Raw genomic sequence first — 19,217 nt, 5'->3', positions numbered from 1 at the left:
GACTGGTAGCGAGGCTCTATCCAGGATGCTTTTGAAGTTCAGATAAACTACGTAGCCGATCACAGGGGAACCTGAAAGTCATAGTTGTCTTGTCGAGAGGAATAAATACACTTGCACACACCTGGGTAATCAAAGACTAAGTGTCTAGATTTGGTTAAAGATTCTCCTTCTACTTTGAGTGCATTTTCTAATCTCTTGATGAGCTAGGTTGAATTTCCAGAGGTTCTAGGTGTCGATTGAGTCTTTATCTCTGAAATGTTTTTCAACATTTATTCAAGGTGGCGCTAGATGTTGTGACGTTTTCACACATCGCCCCATTGAAAATGGGGACCCATGTTTTTTGCTCGTTTTGTTCGTTTTCGCTTTGCTTTTTTAGGATTTTGTTAGTTTTTTAGTTGTCTGGGTTTAGGGTCAAACCTTAGGGTTTTAAATTTTGCCTTTTCAGGCCAAAATCCAGTCGGTTTTGGGAGCTTTTTGAGCTTCCTTTTGTAGGATGCAAATTTTGAATGAAATGAATTCGCCAGAATGGTCTAATTTTCAATTGGAATGTTGATGCAGAGCTTAAATTTGACTAAGTGTTGAAGATGAAATGTGAATTTTTGTCCAATTGAATATTTTTGACCAAATTTTGACATTTTTGATTTTTGATCCTAGGCATTTCAAATGATTTGTTTTCGCCTTGTGAAGTGATAAAATGTGTAAAATCATGTTATTTTGGCCTGTAGGAGCAAAATCGCTCCTGTCCCTCAGTGAAGGACGGGAGCTCGTTTTCAAATATCTTACTATTCCTGCAGGGTCAAGATGAATTACGAATTGGAAGTGATGGAGAAAGGCGAGATCTTTCCATTGAATATAAATTGAAGATTTTCATGAGCACAGAAATGCCTCCAGGGGAAAAATCGCTCCTGTCCCTCAGTGAAAGACCGGAGCTACAAATCCAGTTTTGCTTCGTCCTTGCAGGATTTTAACGTCTTGACGATGTGAAAAGGTCCAGAGAGGTACATTTTATCAAATGAATATAACTTGAAGTGCTGTCGGGGAGATCACATGGATAAGCAAGTCCGGCTTGAGTGAGGTCCTGATCTTGAAATTTGGCTAAGTCTGGAATGTCCTGACCCTGAAATTTGACTAAGTCTGGAAACTGAAAAAACCTCCAAAAACTAGATTTTGCAATATAACTCCTGGAGGTCTGAAACCACTCTCAAACATCCTGAAAGTATATATGGAATATAACTTAATCACTTATACTTAAATGTTATATTCCATCAAATTTGTCCTGATCGAGAGTGCGAAAAGTCAAATTTCGCTCGTGTCCTTCTCCAAGGGTCCAGAGCGAAAAGCGCTCCTGTCCCTCTCCAAGGGACCAAGGCGAATCGCTCGTGTCCCTCACCAAGGGTCCAGAGCGAAAATGCTTAGTTGAGCCATTCCTGACCTTGTTTGGACGAATCGAGACATCAAAGGCATGGTGAAGGACGAAATGAGCATGATAGAACATCCAGACTTGATCAAAAACAACGAAATGATGAAGTTTTTGCCTAGAGGGTCAAATTCGCTCCTGTCCCTCACTGAAGGACCAGAGCGAAATTCTTCATAAGGTACGATCTGGGCAAAGATCAAGTCAAGTTTATGTTTGATTGAATGAAAGGGGGCATTGCGAATCCGTTGAATATAATTTTCGAAGGTGATGAAGTGAAATGAGGACCACAAGAGCAAAATCGCTCCTGTCCCTCTCCAAGGGACCAGGGCGAGGTACCTTGTAGCTCTCGTCCCTCTCCCAGGGACCAGAGCGATTTCCTTCATTAGACAGAATCCAGGCAAATGTCAAGACAAGTGTACGTTCAAAAGCAAGGAAGAACATGAGATGGACGCATTGAATACAAAATGAAGATTTTTTGGACGTCCACAAAGGTCCTAAATGTCTAGCTCGCTCCTGTCCCTCAGGAAGGGACCAGAGCGATTTTTGATATAATTGATTTTCTTGCAAAGTTACAAACAATGTCAAGGCATGAACGAATGGAGTGAAGAAAGACGAATCCGTTGAATATAGACTTGGAGCCTGACAAAGTGAGATAAAGGCTACAAAAGGAGGATCGCTCCTGTCCCTCTCCAAGGGACCAGGGCGATACAATGGTGATGTTACTTCCTATGCAAGTTCAAGGTCAATCCAAGTCAAGACAAGGTGGCGAGGGACATTTCAAGGCGTCTTTAGCAAGCACAAACATTAAAAGGTCGTCACAATGATGAAATTCGCATCCTAGGACATAGATCGCTCCTGTCCCTCTCCAAGGGACCAGGGCGATGTTAGATGCATTGGTCATTTTGTGCAAGATTTACGTAAGAACAAGATTTCATAAGGTAATGCAAGGTCTAAGGCATCGTTTGAAGATAACATACAAGAGTTTTGAACGTCCAAACATTGCTAATCAAGGTAAAAAGCTCACATCGCTCCTGTCCTTTGGACAAGGACCAGGGCGATCCTATCAAGAGCACTCATATTCCTTCAAGATCAAAGCAAGGTGAGGTTAAGCGAGGCAAGGGACGACGTTTGGAGGACATCACAATGAAGATCGAAGATAAAAGGATGCATATTGAACGTGGAAATTTGAAGATCGCTCCTGTCCTTTGGACAAGGACCAGGGCGATATTACATCCAAAGGCACTCATTCACACATGCAAGTCAATCTAACTCAAAGGACCCAGCTAAAATGGCGATTTGGACGTAAGGATGAAGACCTTGGACGTGAAAAATGCAAGAATTATAATCAAATTGATGGATCGCTCCTGTCCCTCAGTCAGGGACCAGGGCGATGAGGTACGTATCTTCTCACTTTTTCATTTTGGCGCTTAAAACACATTTTTTAAATTTATTTAAATGCTTGGAAAAAAATCGATATTTAATTAAAAGCATTTAAATAGCGCATTGTATGTATTTATTAATTATTTTTGCCTTTGTAAAAAATCGAAATTTATTAATTAAAAACAAAGGCATTTAATAATTAATTATTAATTTAATAAAAATCAAAAGGGAGCGCTTGGGTTTATTTTGTCAAGGTCGGCCATTATTATTTATTTAAAAATCGTTTTAATTGCTATATTTTGCAAAAAGTCGGCCTTAAGGTAAGTATGAGGTGAGCGCTATATATGGAGGGTGAAAACAATCATTTTCACATAATCATTTCTTGCTTTCTACATGCGATCTTGAGGAGAAGGAAGGAAGTGCGAAGTATTTCAAGTGTGGAGTGCGAATTTCAAACCAAAGGTGGCGCTAATATTATCTAGAGTGGTGCGATATTTTGAAGACTTCAGTGGAGCGATTTGTCAAGGGTGAACTTGGAGATCCATTTAGGACCACGTCAAAGGTGCAATTGAAGATCACGTTGAAATCCAAAGGGTGGCGAAATTGCTAACTTGAAAAGGAGATCGCGTCCAAGACTTGAAGGGTGGCGAAGTTGATAAGAGGAACGTTCTTTTGAAGATCACATCAAGACCATCTTATTTCAAATTTTGCCTAGGCAATTTTATTCATTTTGCATTCTAGAGTTAGCTCTTAAGTAAGGTATGGCAAGATCTCTTGTTTTAATTTCGAATTTTGATCGTCATTACCTTAATTTTGAATTTTGAAATTTTGTTTTGCCTTAGCTCAGTTGTTTTTTAGGAAATGATTAATAAAGGACTTATCATTAAGTTTCCTAAAATTTGCTCTCTATCTATTCATTGCAAAATCATGTTACTAATTTTGAAATGTTGTGTAGGCGTCAAATGGAGGTCTCTTCAAGGAAAATCAAGCCGGATCAAGGACGGTCTTCGCCAGGACGATCAAGCCAGGACATGGACGACCTTCTTTGGACTAACATCATCAAGGGCAATCCAGCGTTCCAAGGCGAGGTACATCATCTTCCTGCACATCAAGGACAAAAGGAGTTAGAACAAGAGTTAATTAAAGATAGCCTCTCAACGACATCAAATTGAATATCTAGCAAGCTTCAAGTGTCAGATGAGGTGGCATCCCAGCCATCACTCCTCCAGTCAGTGAAGTCCACCTCAGCATGTCCAGATTCAATGTACTTAACTCATGGAAGGTGGCACAAACTTCGATGTACCTACCCCGGCTATCCATTGGTTGATTTTTCTAGAGGAGACATGTGTCCAAGCAATACAATTTTATCATTGGTCAAACATTAAATGTTATGTAATGGTTGTAACAAACCCTAATTAGGGTTTTTCATTGTAAAATCTTGGCCATTGATCTTGAATTGATCTAAGCCATCAAATTGTATTGTGGGCACTATATAAGCCCAAGCATTTCATTTGTAAAGGCTAGGAATTTTAGCAATAATTAGAGATAGTATAGAAATAGTTGAAAGTAGTTAGAGAGTAGAATAGGAGGACAAGGCAAGAAATTGTTGCCATTGATTGTAAACAAACTCCATTTTCATTGAAGTAATGGTGAAATATGTCGTTTTCTTGCAATTTGCATGGTTTCTTGTTGAGTCTTCAATCTTAGATGGTAGATGATTAGATGAATGGAGGAAATGCGATTGATTAATGGTGGAATTCGTACATCCATACTACTAGCAGTTTGTTGATTGCAGACTTGCCTTGCGTAGTCAACTGGAATCATTCAGCCTAAGCTCAATTTCAATTTGTTGCCTCTTCATTGATATGCATCAACTTGGATGGTGTCTATGCCTGCGGTGATGATTTGAACATCATAAAGCTTCCCATAGAAGATCGCACTAGTCTTGTGTAGATGTTCCATTGATGTCAAAACAAGACCTAGTTAGAGTTTCATCAAAAATCAATCATTGCTCCTACATTCTTAGTATTAGGATTAGATCCTCTCTTCGCCCTTATCCTTTTTCCATTTTTTTTAATCTAAGTTAGTAAGAGCCTGTGTCCAGCAAAGCAGATCGGAAGTTCAATGTAAGTCCCCTTGTGATTCCAGCAAATCACATCATACCACTGGAGCTTGTCCACACGTGGAGACCCCACTAAAAGAACCTTGGAGTCTACCTAACTGATCCTTTACGCGAATCTTCAGCAGTTAGAGACTATTTTCTCAAGAGAGGATAAGATGCCTTTAGGTATTTTATTCTGTGTATGATGGTGTACAAAATACACGTCAACAGGGCCGTCATGAAGCGTGAGATGTATCTCACTGCAAAACTGAGGTCAGGTCTAGTGGCAGTGAGATAGATGAGACTGCCCACTAGTTGCCTGAATTGTGTTTCATCTACAAGAGGAGAATCAGACTTGGTTGGCAATTTCAGACCAGTCTCCATAGGTGTGGAAGCAGGTTTGCAATCCTGCATTCGAAACCTGTCAAGCAAGCTTCCGGCATACTTAGACTGAGAAAGGAAGATGCTTCTATCAGTCTGCCAAACCTCAACACCCAAATAATAATGAAGAAGTCCTAAATCTGTCACATCAAAAGTGCTGCACAAATCTTGTTTGATTTCTAAAATCAACTGTGCTGAATTCCCAGTAATGATCAAGTTATCCACATAGACAACAAGAAAGAGAATATCATTACCAGAGTGTTTGATATACAAATTACTGTCTGAAGGACTACGCTGAAAGCCATGAGCAACCAAGTACTGATCAATTTTTATGTACCATGCTCGAGGAGCCCATTTAAGTCCATAGAGTGCTTTCCGGAGTCTACACACTTGCGAATCTGAACCGGCAACCTTGAAACTAGGAGGCTGCGTCATGTAGACTTCTTCCTGCAATTCACCATTGAGGAAGGCACTCTTCACGTCCATCTGATGGACGTTCCAACCATACTGAGCTGCAATGGCGAGAAGAAGACGAATAGTACTCATCTTGGCAGTAGGAGCAAAAGTCTCCTCATAGTCAATGCCTTCTCGCTGTGTGAATCCTCGAGCAACTAATCTGGCCTTATATTTATCTAAGGTACCATCTGCATGATACTTGACCTTATATACCCATTTACAACTAATGGGTTTCTTCCTTGGAGGAAGATCTGAAAGAACCCAGGTGTGATTCTTCTAAAGACTTTGGAACTCAACATCCATTGCCTGTTCCCACTCTGGAATCCCTTTGGCCTCTGCATATGTTTGAGGCTCATAGATACTGTGGATGTTAGCCATAAGAGCAAAATTAACCGTGTTTTGCTGTTTGCCCTCAATGAGCTCATCAGGACGAAGAGCACTGATGGTCTTAGCCCACCATTTAGGCCGAAGAGTAGATGTGCCAACATCAGGAGCAGGAGGAATAACTGGAAGAGGAAGCGGATCAGGATCAGGAGGAAGATTAGCATCTTCTGGAGGAAACTCAGGTAGTGCATCATCAAATACAAAACCTGCATCATCCCTCCCATTAGGTGAACCGAATGGAAGACAAATACCTAAGTCAGAAGCCTTCAAAGGCTGATGCTTAGAATGCTGCTGAGACGAGGAAAGCTGAAATGGTCCTCGTTCTTCATGAAAGACAACATCACGACTGAAGATAAGACGATCAGCGTCTACATCAATCGGTCGGTAGGCCTTATGGTTGTCACTGTACCCTGTAAACATGAGCTTCTGACTCTTGGAATCCAACTTAGTGCGCTTGGCATCAAGAATCCACACATAAGCTAAAGAGCCAAAGACTTTCAAATGGTTGATCCTAGGTTTGCGACCAGATCATGCTTCCTCAGGAGTCTTATTTTTAACAGCATGTGTGGGTGACCTATTAAGAAGATAGACTGCTGTGAACACTTCTTTTGCCCAATATTTCTTAGGAACGTTTCTATGTTCCATCATAGACCTACCCATTTCTATAATGGTGCGGTTACGACGTTCTACAACGCCGTTTTGCTAAGGGGTGTATGGTGTGGTTAATTGACGTTTTATGCCATGTGTATCACAGAAAGTAGAGAAAGTAGAAGAACAAAACTCCCCCCATTATCAGACCTAAGAGTAATAATAGAAGAACTAGACTCTTTTTCTACTAAGGCCTTAAATTTCTGAAATATAGTAAACACATCTGATTTGTGCTTAAGGAAATACACCCACATTTTACGACTGAAATCATCAACAAAAAGCAAGAAATACCTGCACCCAGTAACAAAAGTAGTATTCATAGGACCACATACATCAGCGTGGACCAGCTGCAGTACCTTAGAGGTTCGCCATGAGTCACCATCCTTGAACGGTGTCCGGTGCTGCTTCCCAGCCTGGCAAGCTTCACAAACGTGATGATTCTGAGTCTGAATATCAAGTAGCCATGTACCAAGTCTTCCCGAACAAGCTGTGCAAGATAATGAATGTTCAGGTGACCATATCGTTGATGCCAAAGACTGCTGATAGATGAAGATTTAGTTGCGAAGGCATGCTCAAGAGAATCGCTTGTATCCACAAGTTTATATAAACCATGATCCTCAATGCCAATAGCTACAGTAGTGCTAGAAGCACGATCAACAATCGAGCACTTATGTGTATTGAAAACGACATCCAGCTAAGGAGAATGCCGCATAATCTGACTGACAGAAAGGAGGTTAAGTTCCATACTAGGAACATACTACACATTGAGGAATATGAGATTCCTCCCTCCAGACTGTATCTGAACGTTGCCCTTGCTAACAACACTGTACTCTAAACCACCTCCAAAAATAATTGAATCAGTGTAGGGAGAGAACTCAACAAACCAGTCACGCCTGTGAGTGAAATGACGAGAAGCACCAGAATCAATGTACCAGGCAGAAGACTTCACATGATCTGCAGGTCTTTTAGCCATGAAGGCATAAAAGGCAGACTCTTTCTGCTCTTTGTGCTCAGCAACATTGGCTTTAGGCTGAGACCCTCCCTGCTTCCGCTGCTCGGAAGCCAATCTGGTACAACAATCTTTGATCATATGACCAAATTTGTGACAGTAATTGCATTGCACCTTCTTTTTCTTGGAACCATCCTGAGACTGAGAAGAGCCCTTTGCTGAAAGGACTGGGATGGCTGGGATTTGCCTTTATCCTTGTGAAAGGATTTGGCAGCAAAGGCATGTTCTGAGGAGGCTGAAGTAGCACCGCTACCAAACCTATTGTTTCCAACGATCTTGCTGCAGAAGTTTGGTGCATAACTCTGGAAATTTCAGATCAACATTAGTAGAAGTAATGTTGAGAGTCTCTATAAAGTGCTCATACAGTTTTGGTAGACTTTTCAGAGTGATGACTACCATACCCTCTTCCTCCATTTTCCGACCAATAGCTTCGAGCTGATCTCGAATGTCCTTAATCTTTGTAAGATGCTCCTGTAAGGACATGCATTCATCCATCATAATGGAGAACAATTGATTCTTCAGAAAAAAGGCTCGACTCTTGTCGGATGTCTCATGCAACTCCTTTAGATGCTTCCAGATTTCTGCAGCTGACTTGCCGGAAGGAATCTGAGGTAGTTGGTCATCTGTAACAGAGAGCTTGAGAAGCATAATAGCTTCTCGATTGCGGTCATCAAACTTGTCCTGGTAAGCTCCAGGTCTTTGAGGACGGGACTCCGTGTCCAAAACAAGATTATCCAGGCGACGATATTAAAAAATAGTCAGCATGCGCTGCTTCCAGGTGTTATAATTTTTCCCATTAAATCGTTGACTGCCTTCCAACATCAAGTTGGTCAATGACGCCATCTTGCACATTTCCCAATGCACGAAAAATGAAAAAAATTGAGAAGAGGCATTGGCACGGAATTCAAAAAATTCGAATCCCAATGCAGAAACATAGGCAGATGCAGGTACAGACATAAAAAATGAAGTACGACTGACACAAATTTAAAGAAAAAAAATTCCGGTTGACCCAAAAAAATCCAAAGACAATCCATAAATCCTTGCAAAAAACCTAGAAAGAATCTACTGTCGGAATTTGGATCCATTGGCTCGAAAATTGAGGCACAAAAATCGAGGAACCCAGAAAATTATGACGGCGACCTAATTGAGATCTCGAAAAACCCAGAAGGAATCTGTAATTAAAAAAAAATTCCGACTTGAAATAAAGGGTATAAAACCCTAGTCGAAAAACAGAAACCCTAGGTCAAAAATGAGCCGTCGCCCAGATCGCGCAGGAACAATAATGCCCAGAAAATCTTCACGCGAGCTGCAAAACTCCGTTAAAAAAAAACCGTGCACAGAAAACCTCATAAAATTGCAAAACGCGAAATAAATCAGGCGTGAAAAGCATAGACCCAGAAAGATGGACGGGAAAAATCGCATTATCCGAGTTAGCAAACAAACGCGGGTAGAGGAAAAAAATCCTCAGAACAAACCCGCGAAGACCAAGCGCGATTTTTGCAGATGAAAGCCCTTAGGATGAACTAGAATTATTTCGAAAATTTTCAAAAGAAGACAAAAAATTTCAAAAAAATTCACCTATAGCTCTGATACCATATTACGCAAGTAATTGGTAAAAAATTGAATGTATATTAACAATGAGCAAATGCTCAATAAATAGGATTACAAAGAATTACAAGAGGGCAAGTTTCTAAAAAGAAACTGCCAATAAGATCGAGCAAGATCTTATTAAGATATTTACACTAAGTTTACAATATTGAGCATTAATAATAAAATAATAAAGTATTATTCTAATATGTTTATCCCCCAAAAGTGAAAACCTCACAATGAAATCCTTAGAAATATTAGTCTAAGACTAATTAGTAATTAGGAATAGAGTGGTTGGGATGGTTTTGGTACTTTGAGAGTTTTCCCTTTGATTTCTTGGACATATCATATTTTGCTACAAATGCTTGAAGATCCTTCTTAAGGCTGCCTTAGAAAAAATCCCACTTCACACACTTATAGGCCTTCAATAAATGTGAGTGTCCAACACTATGTGAAGAGTGCAAGTTCAAACCATCAAATGATATCTCGAATTGTAGGGGTAATAGCTTATTCATTTTCCATCTCATCTATCCAATGGGAAACCAATATATAGAGAGAGACAAGATGGAAACTTCTTAATATTGGCACGAGAGGCATCATTCACCATATTTTCCTTACCCTTCTTGTAGACAATCTCATAGTCATATCCTTGCATCTTGGCCACCTATTTTTGCTGTTCCAAGTACGACACTGTTGCAAAAAATATTTTAGGCTATGATGATTTTTGTAAATCTGGAATTTCTAGCTCAACAAGTAAGGACAACATTGTTGGTCAACATATAGGATAGTCAACATTTCTTTTCTATATCTTAATTTTCCCAAATTTCGCCTTGTGAGTTGTTTGTTGGTGAAGGCTAAAACTTGCATCAATATTGCATGTATGCCCATGCTAGAGGCCTCACATTCTAGGGTGAATGGTTTGTGAAAATTTGGGAGGGTCAACATTGGAGTAGTACGCATGGCAGTTTCAAGTGCCTTAAAAGCCACCTTCATTGATTTTAACCAGTGGAAGGAGTTCGTGTTGAGCAAAGATCTCAAGGGTCCAACAATTTTACTATAATTATGCATAGAAATGTAATAGTACCCTATCAAGCCTAAGATCCCTTGCAATCTTTGAGGGACTAAGGCATGGCCACTATTTCTATGCAACAATCTTCTTGGGGTCAACTTGGACACTTGTTGGTAATAGTAATACAATATGGCCCAATTACTCCATTTGTTGAATGCCAAAGGCACACTTCAAGTGCTTGGCAAAGAGAGAATGCTCTTGTAAAATTTTGAGGGTTCTTTGCACATGATGAAGATGACTAGTATAGGTTCGAGTATAGGTGTAAATCTTGAAGGAAGACAAAGTTGAATTTGCATAGGCCTCCACAAAATATTGTGTTAATGAGGCTTTGAAAATTGGAGGGGGCATTGGACAATCCAAAGGGTATGGCCAAAAATTCATAATGGCCTTCATGAGTCCTAAAAGCAAGTTTAGGAATATTAGGTTCTTGGATACATATTTGGTGATAACTTAAAAGAAGATTTAGCCTAGTGAAAAAAATGGTTTAAACATGAGAACCTTAGTTCGCAACTTGTCTTTGAGACCGTTGTTGAAACAATTGCAAAAAATAATTTCTTCAAGTCATGTTTGGTGCAATTAAGTTAGGTCACCAACAAAGTCTTCGTAGGGACTAGTGCCAAAATAGATTAGATCTTCCTTACAAAATTCTGACTAGGGGAGAAATAGATGAGTTCGATTCAACCATTGATACCACTAAAGGACTTCTTTTTCTAGATGAAAATATGCCAAGGAGAGTTTTTGATCCTAGGGAATTTGGTAGAATTCAAAATATTGATTGACCTTGCCCAACCAATCAGGAAGATTCGTACCATCAAATTTAGTCAAGAAAAGGATAGGGGGATGGGGATGTTAGAAATATTGTCTTTGATGTCAAAGGGAAATTAATGTCACGATGATTTACTCTGTTAACCATTTATCATGATCATATTCAGTTTTGTTTGATGATCTAATTTAGCAGCACTAAGACCCTATCATCTACACCAAGCATTGTAATGCATGATCCACACGCAAGGATGGCTAAATATCTTATATATGGACTTCAGTCTCGTACTCATATTATTATGATTGCAGCAACTAACTGACCAAACAATATTATCCAGCACTTAGAAGATTTGTAAGGTTTGATTTAGAAGATTTGAAAGGATTGATAGGATCACTCTAAAAGGAATATTCGTTAAGCTCTGTTATGATTCAACAAATATTTGAATAAATTCTGGCCAACAAAGAAATATAATCTGGATCTTGTTTGCTGGCCTACCTATAATATTGAGGCTGAAGTTAAATTAGGCCGACTCATCATTAATTATTGCCCAAGTTAAGTTGCCTATGCATATATTAAAAATAAGTGATTATCATTTATGTTGCAAGGCAGAGATTAATATGATTTCCAAGGCAGTGATTACTTTTGTGAGTAAAGACAAGCGATTATATTTGTGAATAAAAACAGCGATTGTTTTATGTAAGAGCAGTGATTAATATTGATAATAAAGGAGCAACATTCAAGGGCAGTGATTAAGGAATTGAATGGCAGAAATTAATAAGTTTTAGAAAGGCAGTGAGTAAGCATAAAGATTTCTTAACAAAAGGTCATGTCTGTTTAGGTGGTCGTCTCTATTCAAAGGGATGCCTCTCTTCATGTAAAGGTATAAAGATATAAAAGTAGAGTGTACTGGAAGGAAAAAATGGAGTATTGACTGGAAAAGAAAAATCATATAAACCAGCAGAAAGATGAGCAATTGCAGATTTAAAAGAGGTATATGCAGATTTGAAGGAGAAAATAAGGAGTGGAGCAATGAATATATATATGAACAAAATAAGGAGTGGAGCAATGAAGAAGATCATGGAGCATATGTGAGAGATCTATGATGGATATATATGTGAAATGATAAGGTGAATATATGGAAAGAAAATGCAAGTGTGTGAACATACAACTATATATATAAAGGGACGCCTCTCTTCATGTAAAGGCATAAAGATATAAAAGTAGAGTGTACTGGATGGAAAAAATGGAGTGTTGACTGGAAAAGAAAAATCATATATACCAGAAGATATATGAGCAATTGCAGATTTAAAAGAGGTATAAGCAGATTTGAAGGAGACAATAAAGATATAAGAATTATAAGATCATCATTCAAGAAGAACAAAATAAGGAGTGGAGCAATGAAGAAGATCATGGAGCATATATGAGATCTATTATGGATATATATGTGAAAGGATAAGGTGAATATATGGAAAGAATATGCAAGTGTGTGAACATACAACTATATATATATATATATATATATATATATACATAGTTGTATGTTCACACACTTATATATATTATGGTTAATGAGAAGAGAAACATAGAGTGAATATATGAAGGACATCTCAATGTAAATTATCCGTTGAAGAAGCAACATTTAGAAAGTGGAACTTTGTTTAAGAAGTTGGTGCTTTCTAAATGAGAGATTGGTGTCTCTTGCTAAGTTGGTGCTTAGCAATGGAGGTTGGTGCCTACAAATTGTGGAGATTAGTGTCTCCAATAGGTTAGTGCCTACAAAATTTGTTATAGAGTCTTATATAAGCAATATTTTGTTTTGGTTTTCTCTTATAAGGTTTTCCATGTAAATCATGTGTTCTTCTTGTGTTGCATAATTGTTAGATCTTATGTGAATAATGTTGTGCAATTGATACTATTGTGGTTGTTAGTTTGAAAAAGCAAAAGCTTATCTTATACTGATTCACCCCCCCTAGCCCCCTCAATATAAGCATGTGCTCATTAGGGGAAAGGTGCCTTGATTGGGGAAGTGGGAACTTGCCGTAAGGGAGGCAGGTTGGCCTCTATCTATACCTTAAGAGTAGATGTTCCATTTGACTGGAGAGACAAGAGAGCTTGTTTGCTAAGATTGATTGCATGTGATCAAGGTGCTCATTAAGAGTGTGCACAGTGGGTTCCGAGGGATCTAGTTAGTCTTGAGAAAGGCTTGTTGCCATAGAGAAGTGACTCAAAAAAGAAGCAGCCCAAGTTATATTGAAAATTGACTAGCTTGAAGAGATGAGCACAATTGGACAATCCACCGAAAGTGGTAGAATTTCTCTAACCCCAAAAAAGGCACTCAAAGTTCTATGGCAAATTGATTAGCTTGAAGAGATGAGGGAAACATGACAATCTACCAAAAAGAGTAAAATATGGTCCTAGACTTTTAAAATATTACCAAAGTTCTTTTTCAAAATTTGGATACATGTTGGTGGGAAATGCAGCTAGTTTCTTTGATTTCTTACTTGGCAGGGAGTTATGTGTTGCATATTGAAATATTTCAAACCAGGAATACTAGAAATATACAATTTCTTCCTCAATTAACAATATCAATGGGTAAGGTATCATAACATCAATAGCTCCAGAGCAACACAAGATTAAATAGCAGACGCAATTTGAAATAATCAATCAACTCAGTTATTACACACTTCAGATTTATATGTAGAGTAGTAAAAGTCTGTCTGACCTCTTATTCTGTAGTGACTAAAAATGGATTCTACAATCGATGAAGATTATAAGTCTGCATTGGAAAGCACTAGACTTATAGATAGAGATTCTTGTACTTTATATTCTAGAATATAATCATGCCACCTCAAATAAGCTCCATCATCCAACACCAGGGTAATGACTATTCAACCTTTAATGATTTAACAATATGATTCCAATAATCAATGTTGAGGAGTTAAATTTATGTGCTGGTAACTCTCTGAAGCCTTCAATTCTAATCTGGCATCTGACTATAATGTCGTTTGCATCCTTAATTAGCCGCAACAGAACTGAACATACAACTCTCACCAGAAATCAAGCTCTGTCGCTGATAATATATGTAGATTAAATCCTTCCCATGCTGCTTGACTCCAGGAAACTCCACGATAATACTCAGAAAAAATAAAGATTGATAGCACCAAGCTCAATAAGCTTCCCGTGCTAATTATGACCCTGTGGCTGGAGGTAGTCGCATTCTCAATAATGATCTCAGAACAGCCTCTAGATAACCCTGTACATAGATGGAATGGTCTTCTCATAGCAATCGCTTTCTTGAATCGAGCTGCCACAATTACACCCGCCTTTGTATTTACAGCAATGGTGAGTGAAGAGTCTCCAGAAAGAAGTCCCCATCCAGTCTTTGCACTTTAATTATCACATAAGAAAATTAAAGTCAAAATTCCATATAATATATCTGCTCCCAAACACTTCACGGAAAACCGTATAAATATTTCTCCTCAATATAGTCTCAGACTTGTACGAGACTTTCTATTGTGTTGGCTCATTTTAACAATACAGGCAAATATTAATCAACATACAATAATCACCAATATTGGTTAGCAGCAGTTATCACTATGAGAACTCTACACGGCAAATATTATATTCAGAATATTGTAACCTTATTTCCACATGAAATATAGATGTAATTATCTTCAATTTTCTGAAACAAACCTTATACCTTACAAATTTGTCTTCAAAGAAGACTTCACAAATTCACTCCTAGGAAGAGTCAAGTTTCCGTCCAACCCTTTTGCCAACTGTTGAAGGTTTTTGTCTCCAGAAATCATAAACCATTTATCAAATATCCAAAGCATAAGCAATCCATCACTAGGAACTCCCTTATAAAGGTCTCCAGGAGGTATCTAGAAGATAGGCCAACTTGAAGAAATATAATTAATAAAGTGACATAATTATAATTTATTATTTAATTGTTATTAAATTAATTAATATTAAGTCATCGTTTGAATGCTTTATTAATTTTGACAACTTAATTAGAAACTAATTTAATGAAATGTCACTTCAAAAATTGGGGACATTACACATATCAAGTGTTACATGCAATTGTGCACTATAGGACTGATATAGAGATTTGTGGGCCACAATATTGTTGTGATATTTGTAGATCTACGTGAAAATTGAATATGGGCTGCCAAAGAAATTGAGAACTACAAAATAGATGCTTCCTATTAATTGCCAAGAAGAATTTGATGTGGCCTTATTTAGGGTAGATAGTACATAGGCGGGGATAACAAGGGAAGGCACTACGTGGTGTCTTGTTTGTGAACCCACTAATATACTCACTTTTTCGTAAATAGTGTGAACCCAATGTTTTGGAGCACTAATTATGGATGGTTAGAACAACCCATAGCTTACTATTTTTCCTTGAAGCTATGCATCAAGGAATCTCCTAAGATTAACAATGTAATGCCCCCTTTGCCCTAGTGTTTGCCCTAAAATCACAATTCCAAGTAAAACAAGAAATGGAACAGAGTTAGCAATATCATTTACCAACTAGGGTATGCTCCAGTTCGCTCTTGATCAATTTAACTATTAGCCTGCAATTGATTTTTTAATGTATGCACAAGAATCTGAAATAACTCCTCATGAAATCTGCTCCAATGATCTGCTCTCTTTCTGCTGCGAATCTGCTCTTAATTAGGAATTTATTTTTGCAATGAATTGATGCCCAAATGAATTATGATAACCTTCCTTTTATACCCTTTGAAAGTGTCTTTTCACCAAAGATGCTACTCTTCTAATCAGGTCGCCCAAACTTATTTTTTAATTAATATTATTTTTCTTTGCTTAAGATGGGCCCTGGAACGAAGGGGGCGGGTCAGCCAACAAATAATTTATTTAAATTAATTTAAATCCCTTTTCAGCACCAATGCTAGGAGAGATCAGCCCCAACAATGAATTTGTTTAATTTTGTTTGCATGCCCTATTTGAATGCCTAGGTCAGGAGGTCAACCCATAATTATTTAGTGATCATCTTTATTGTTTGCCCTTAAACCCTAGGTTGGCCGTAAACCTTCAGATGTTTATTTTATTTAGTGCTGGGATTCGTACTTATAAAGCCCTAACCTTAGGTGGGGGATGACAAACAACCTACTAGTGCATTATAGATTATAGATGGCTAGAGGTTACCTAGGTTTAGGCTGTGAAAACCAGTGCATCAAAGATTACATATGACCGAAGGATACCTGGGGTTATGCTGTGAACAAGAAAAATCCTAGGGTGTCTTTTGATACACCTGTATGTGGATGATTGCAGCCATATACAAGGTTGTCTTAGGCCAGGTTATTGGAGCCAAAAATGGTAGCGCTTTTGAGTATATTTGAAAACCTTACGCAAAGGGTTTCTAACCTATCAAAAGAAAGAAACTACTTGCAAGGAAAAAAATTTGGCCCGGGGATGTTCCAATTTTACCAGTGAATTAAGGATGATTGAAGTGTCTAATTTATTGAGCACTGAGTGAATGAAGGATAAGTTGAGACAACTAATGGCTTAATAATCAAATTTAATGCTAGTTTAGGTAATAAATCATGCATTTATTTGGTTCGGCCTCAGTTGAGCAAACTCTTTGGACAAATGTAATCATTACTTGATGCAACTTGTGAAGGATATCTAAATGTATATTGAATTGAACTTGGAAAACCATTGTACTCTTTCAATTTTTGCTGGACACAAGATGAAGTAGGTAAGACTCCTAAATTAGTTACACGAACACCTCATGGGGATGAACATTAAGGGAAGCATGCCTTCAACATGGTTCAGCAATGAGCTTATTCCAGCCTAAAGCCACCAGGTCTTGAATACTAATATTGTAATAATCAATTGTTTCCGGATGATGCAAAAAATTCACACACAATCTCATCCGGAAACAGTTGATTATTATCTCATGGATTGTGTAAATTTGATGTCTGTTACTAATGTTGTATTTGTGCAGGTATAATCTCAGTTGAGAGTAGAACTCCAATTAAGAGATTCCTGTCTTATAAAAAATTTGATAATTGTGAGGGCTTCGACTTTGGACAATTCAGACATACCATTAGATTTTATGGTAGTCATCGTTGATTCTCTAATAGATGCCTGATGATTTGTGTCAAAAAACGACAATTTCCCAGGCATTGAATCCATATGTGGAAGCAAATGAATCGGAATTGACAGTGCCTCCCTATTCACATGTCTAAGTGTTCACATTTATATGGCAGTTAACGAGTACAGTTGCACTGTGTTTTGCAGGTTTCTTCCAATTTTTTTTATTAAAGATTGATTTCCCATTTTTTGGGATACCACCTATATATAGGCAGTTCTGTTTCACCATGTGCACAATGTTAAATCACAATGTGCTTATATGATTATGTATAGTGTGTTTCTTAACAACTACATTGACCCTTGTTTTGTCATTATGAGTGTTCATATGATTTTGCATTTGCTAAGATTTAGCATTTACAACTTCTCATAATTTAATGTGTATGTTTTTTAATCTCTATTTCTTAGCACAAAAGCTGAGTGACCTCATGCTTAATGAAATAATTATCAACATTTTTGTCATGGTTAAATCTAAATGCTTCGCACTGAAAGCATTCTTTTTATGTTTTAGGAGAGCAATTATATCATCTTTTGAAGTTTTATTTATTGTTAATACATTTAAGATGAAAAGATTAGAAGAAGGAAATGCAAAACTTTCACACATAATAGCATTTTTTCAGTTTGTGGTTTCTCCTTTACATTGATATTGCTTACTATTGATATGGACATTGCAGGCAATATAATACCTCTTAAAAGCAGGTGTTACTTTCTGTATAATAATTGATTGCTGTGCAGGTTTCTTATCTCTTTCGGTGGAAGCTATCTACACCACCACTCATGTGAAGCTATTCCTCTGCAGAAAGAAAATTCGAATTTTAGAAGAAAAGAAAATACCTTTTATGCATCAAATCATGAATCCTGCAAGATATTTATTCCATCTACAGATTCCAGGTTATTTGGGCCTGCATTCATAGAGGTAATAACTTGTGAGATCATCATGCTTTTGTGCATCTGAAAGTAATAGATTTGTACACTCAAATTTAGTTGTAAAAGGGAAATTGAAATTAATCTTTATAATAATGTAGGTCAATGCTAGAAGTGTATGGTGTCCGATTAGGCAACCAGGTGACAGGTTGATGTGCGCATTATGGATGTATCAGATAGCAAAGATAAATGAATCTAAATCCTTTTATTCCATTATCAATTCTATGGGATGGAGATATTACTAAGCAAAGAAGGTTTAAAAGGTTAAACTTGTGAATGTGATGCTAGTTTACTTTTTCTTCTGAAAGATTATTTCTTGATTATACATCCTCAAGTCTAAAATCCTCTTTCCCTCAAACAATTAGTGCATATCTTCCCATGCTTTGATGGCAGATTAACTTGAAAATGCTGTCTAACTCATTAATGACATTTATTGCAATTAACAATTGTACTACAGGGAAACTTCTCCCAGTCTTAAAAAACACCTTTTGTTCTGTTTCTTCATTGGTTTTCTCTTTCCTCCTTACCCAAAAATGCGTTAGGAATGATTCTCACTGTGCCAAACCCTGCTTTTCCTCCTTAACATAGAAGTTACTGATGAATTGTCTGATCAGATTCATTGGTCTTGAGACAGTGCTCTATTGAATGGAGGCTCAAGATATAGATTCAATCGCGTCCTTCTGATGATAGATGGCCTCAACGTTTGTGACAATTATTTAAATTATATTGATATTAATTTGGAACTTTGGTGAAAACTGACCATATCCTATGTTTGTCTTAAAAATTTAAAATCATTGTTTGACTAAGGCAAATTTCCCTTATTTTCTGTTATGTAGTCACTACTTCAGGGTCCTTTGGATCCCAATTGTTCATATATCACACATGTTACTTTAACCTTTTTATCATCTACATGTTCCACACCTTCATATTTATTTAGACTTGAGTTTTTGAGTACTTTTCCTCTTCATGGTTGTTTTTGAT

General features: G+C 37.6%; 1 protein-coding gene across 4 annotated transcripts in view; it reads left to right on the top strand.

Moving 5' to 3' along the window:
- Positions 1–19,217, top strand: part of LOC131077148 (squamosa promoter-binding-like protein 7) — a 67,919-nt gene that overhangs the window by 45,512 nt on the left and 3,190 nt on the right. For all 4 annotated transcript variants that reach the window (XM_058014576.2, XM_058014575.2, XM_058014574.2 and 1 more), the window contains one exon: positions 18,048–18,228. In XM_058014576.2, coding sequence (XP_057870559.2) covers positions 18,048–18,228 — 181 coding nt within the window. The remainder of the gene's footprint in view (positions 1–18,047; positions 18,229–19,217) is intronic.

The sequence above is a fragment of the Cryptomeria japonica genome, chromosome 9, assembly GCF_030272615.1.
Source record: "Cryptomeria japonica chromosome 9, Sugi_1.0, whole genome shotgun sequence".
NCBI classification, from domain to species: Eukaryota; Viridiplantae; Streptophyta; class Pinopsida; order Cupressales; family Cupressaceae; genus Cryptomeria; species Cryptomeria japonica.
This window is presented reverse-complemented; position numbering and strand designations above follow the sequence as displayed.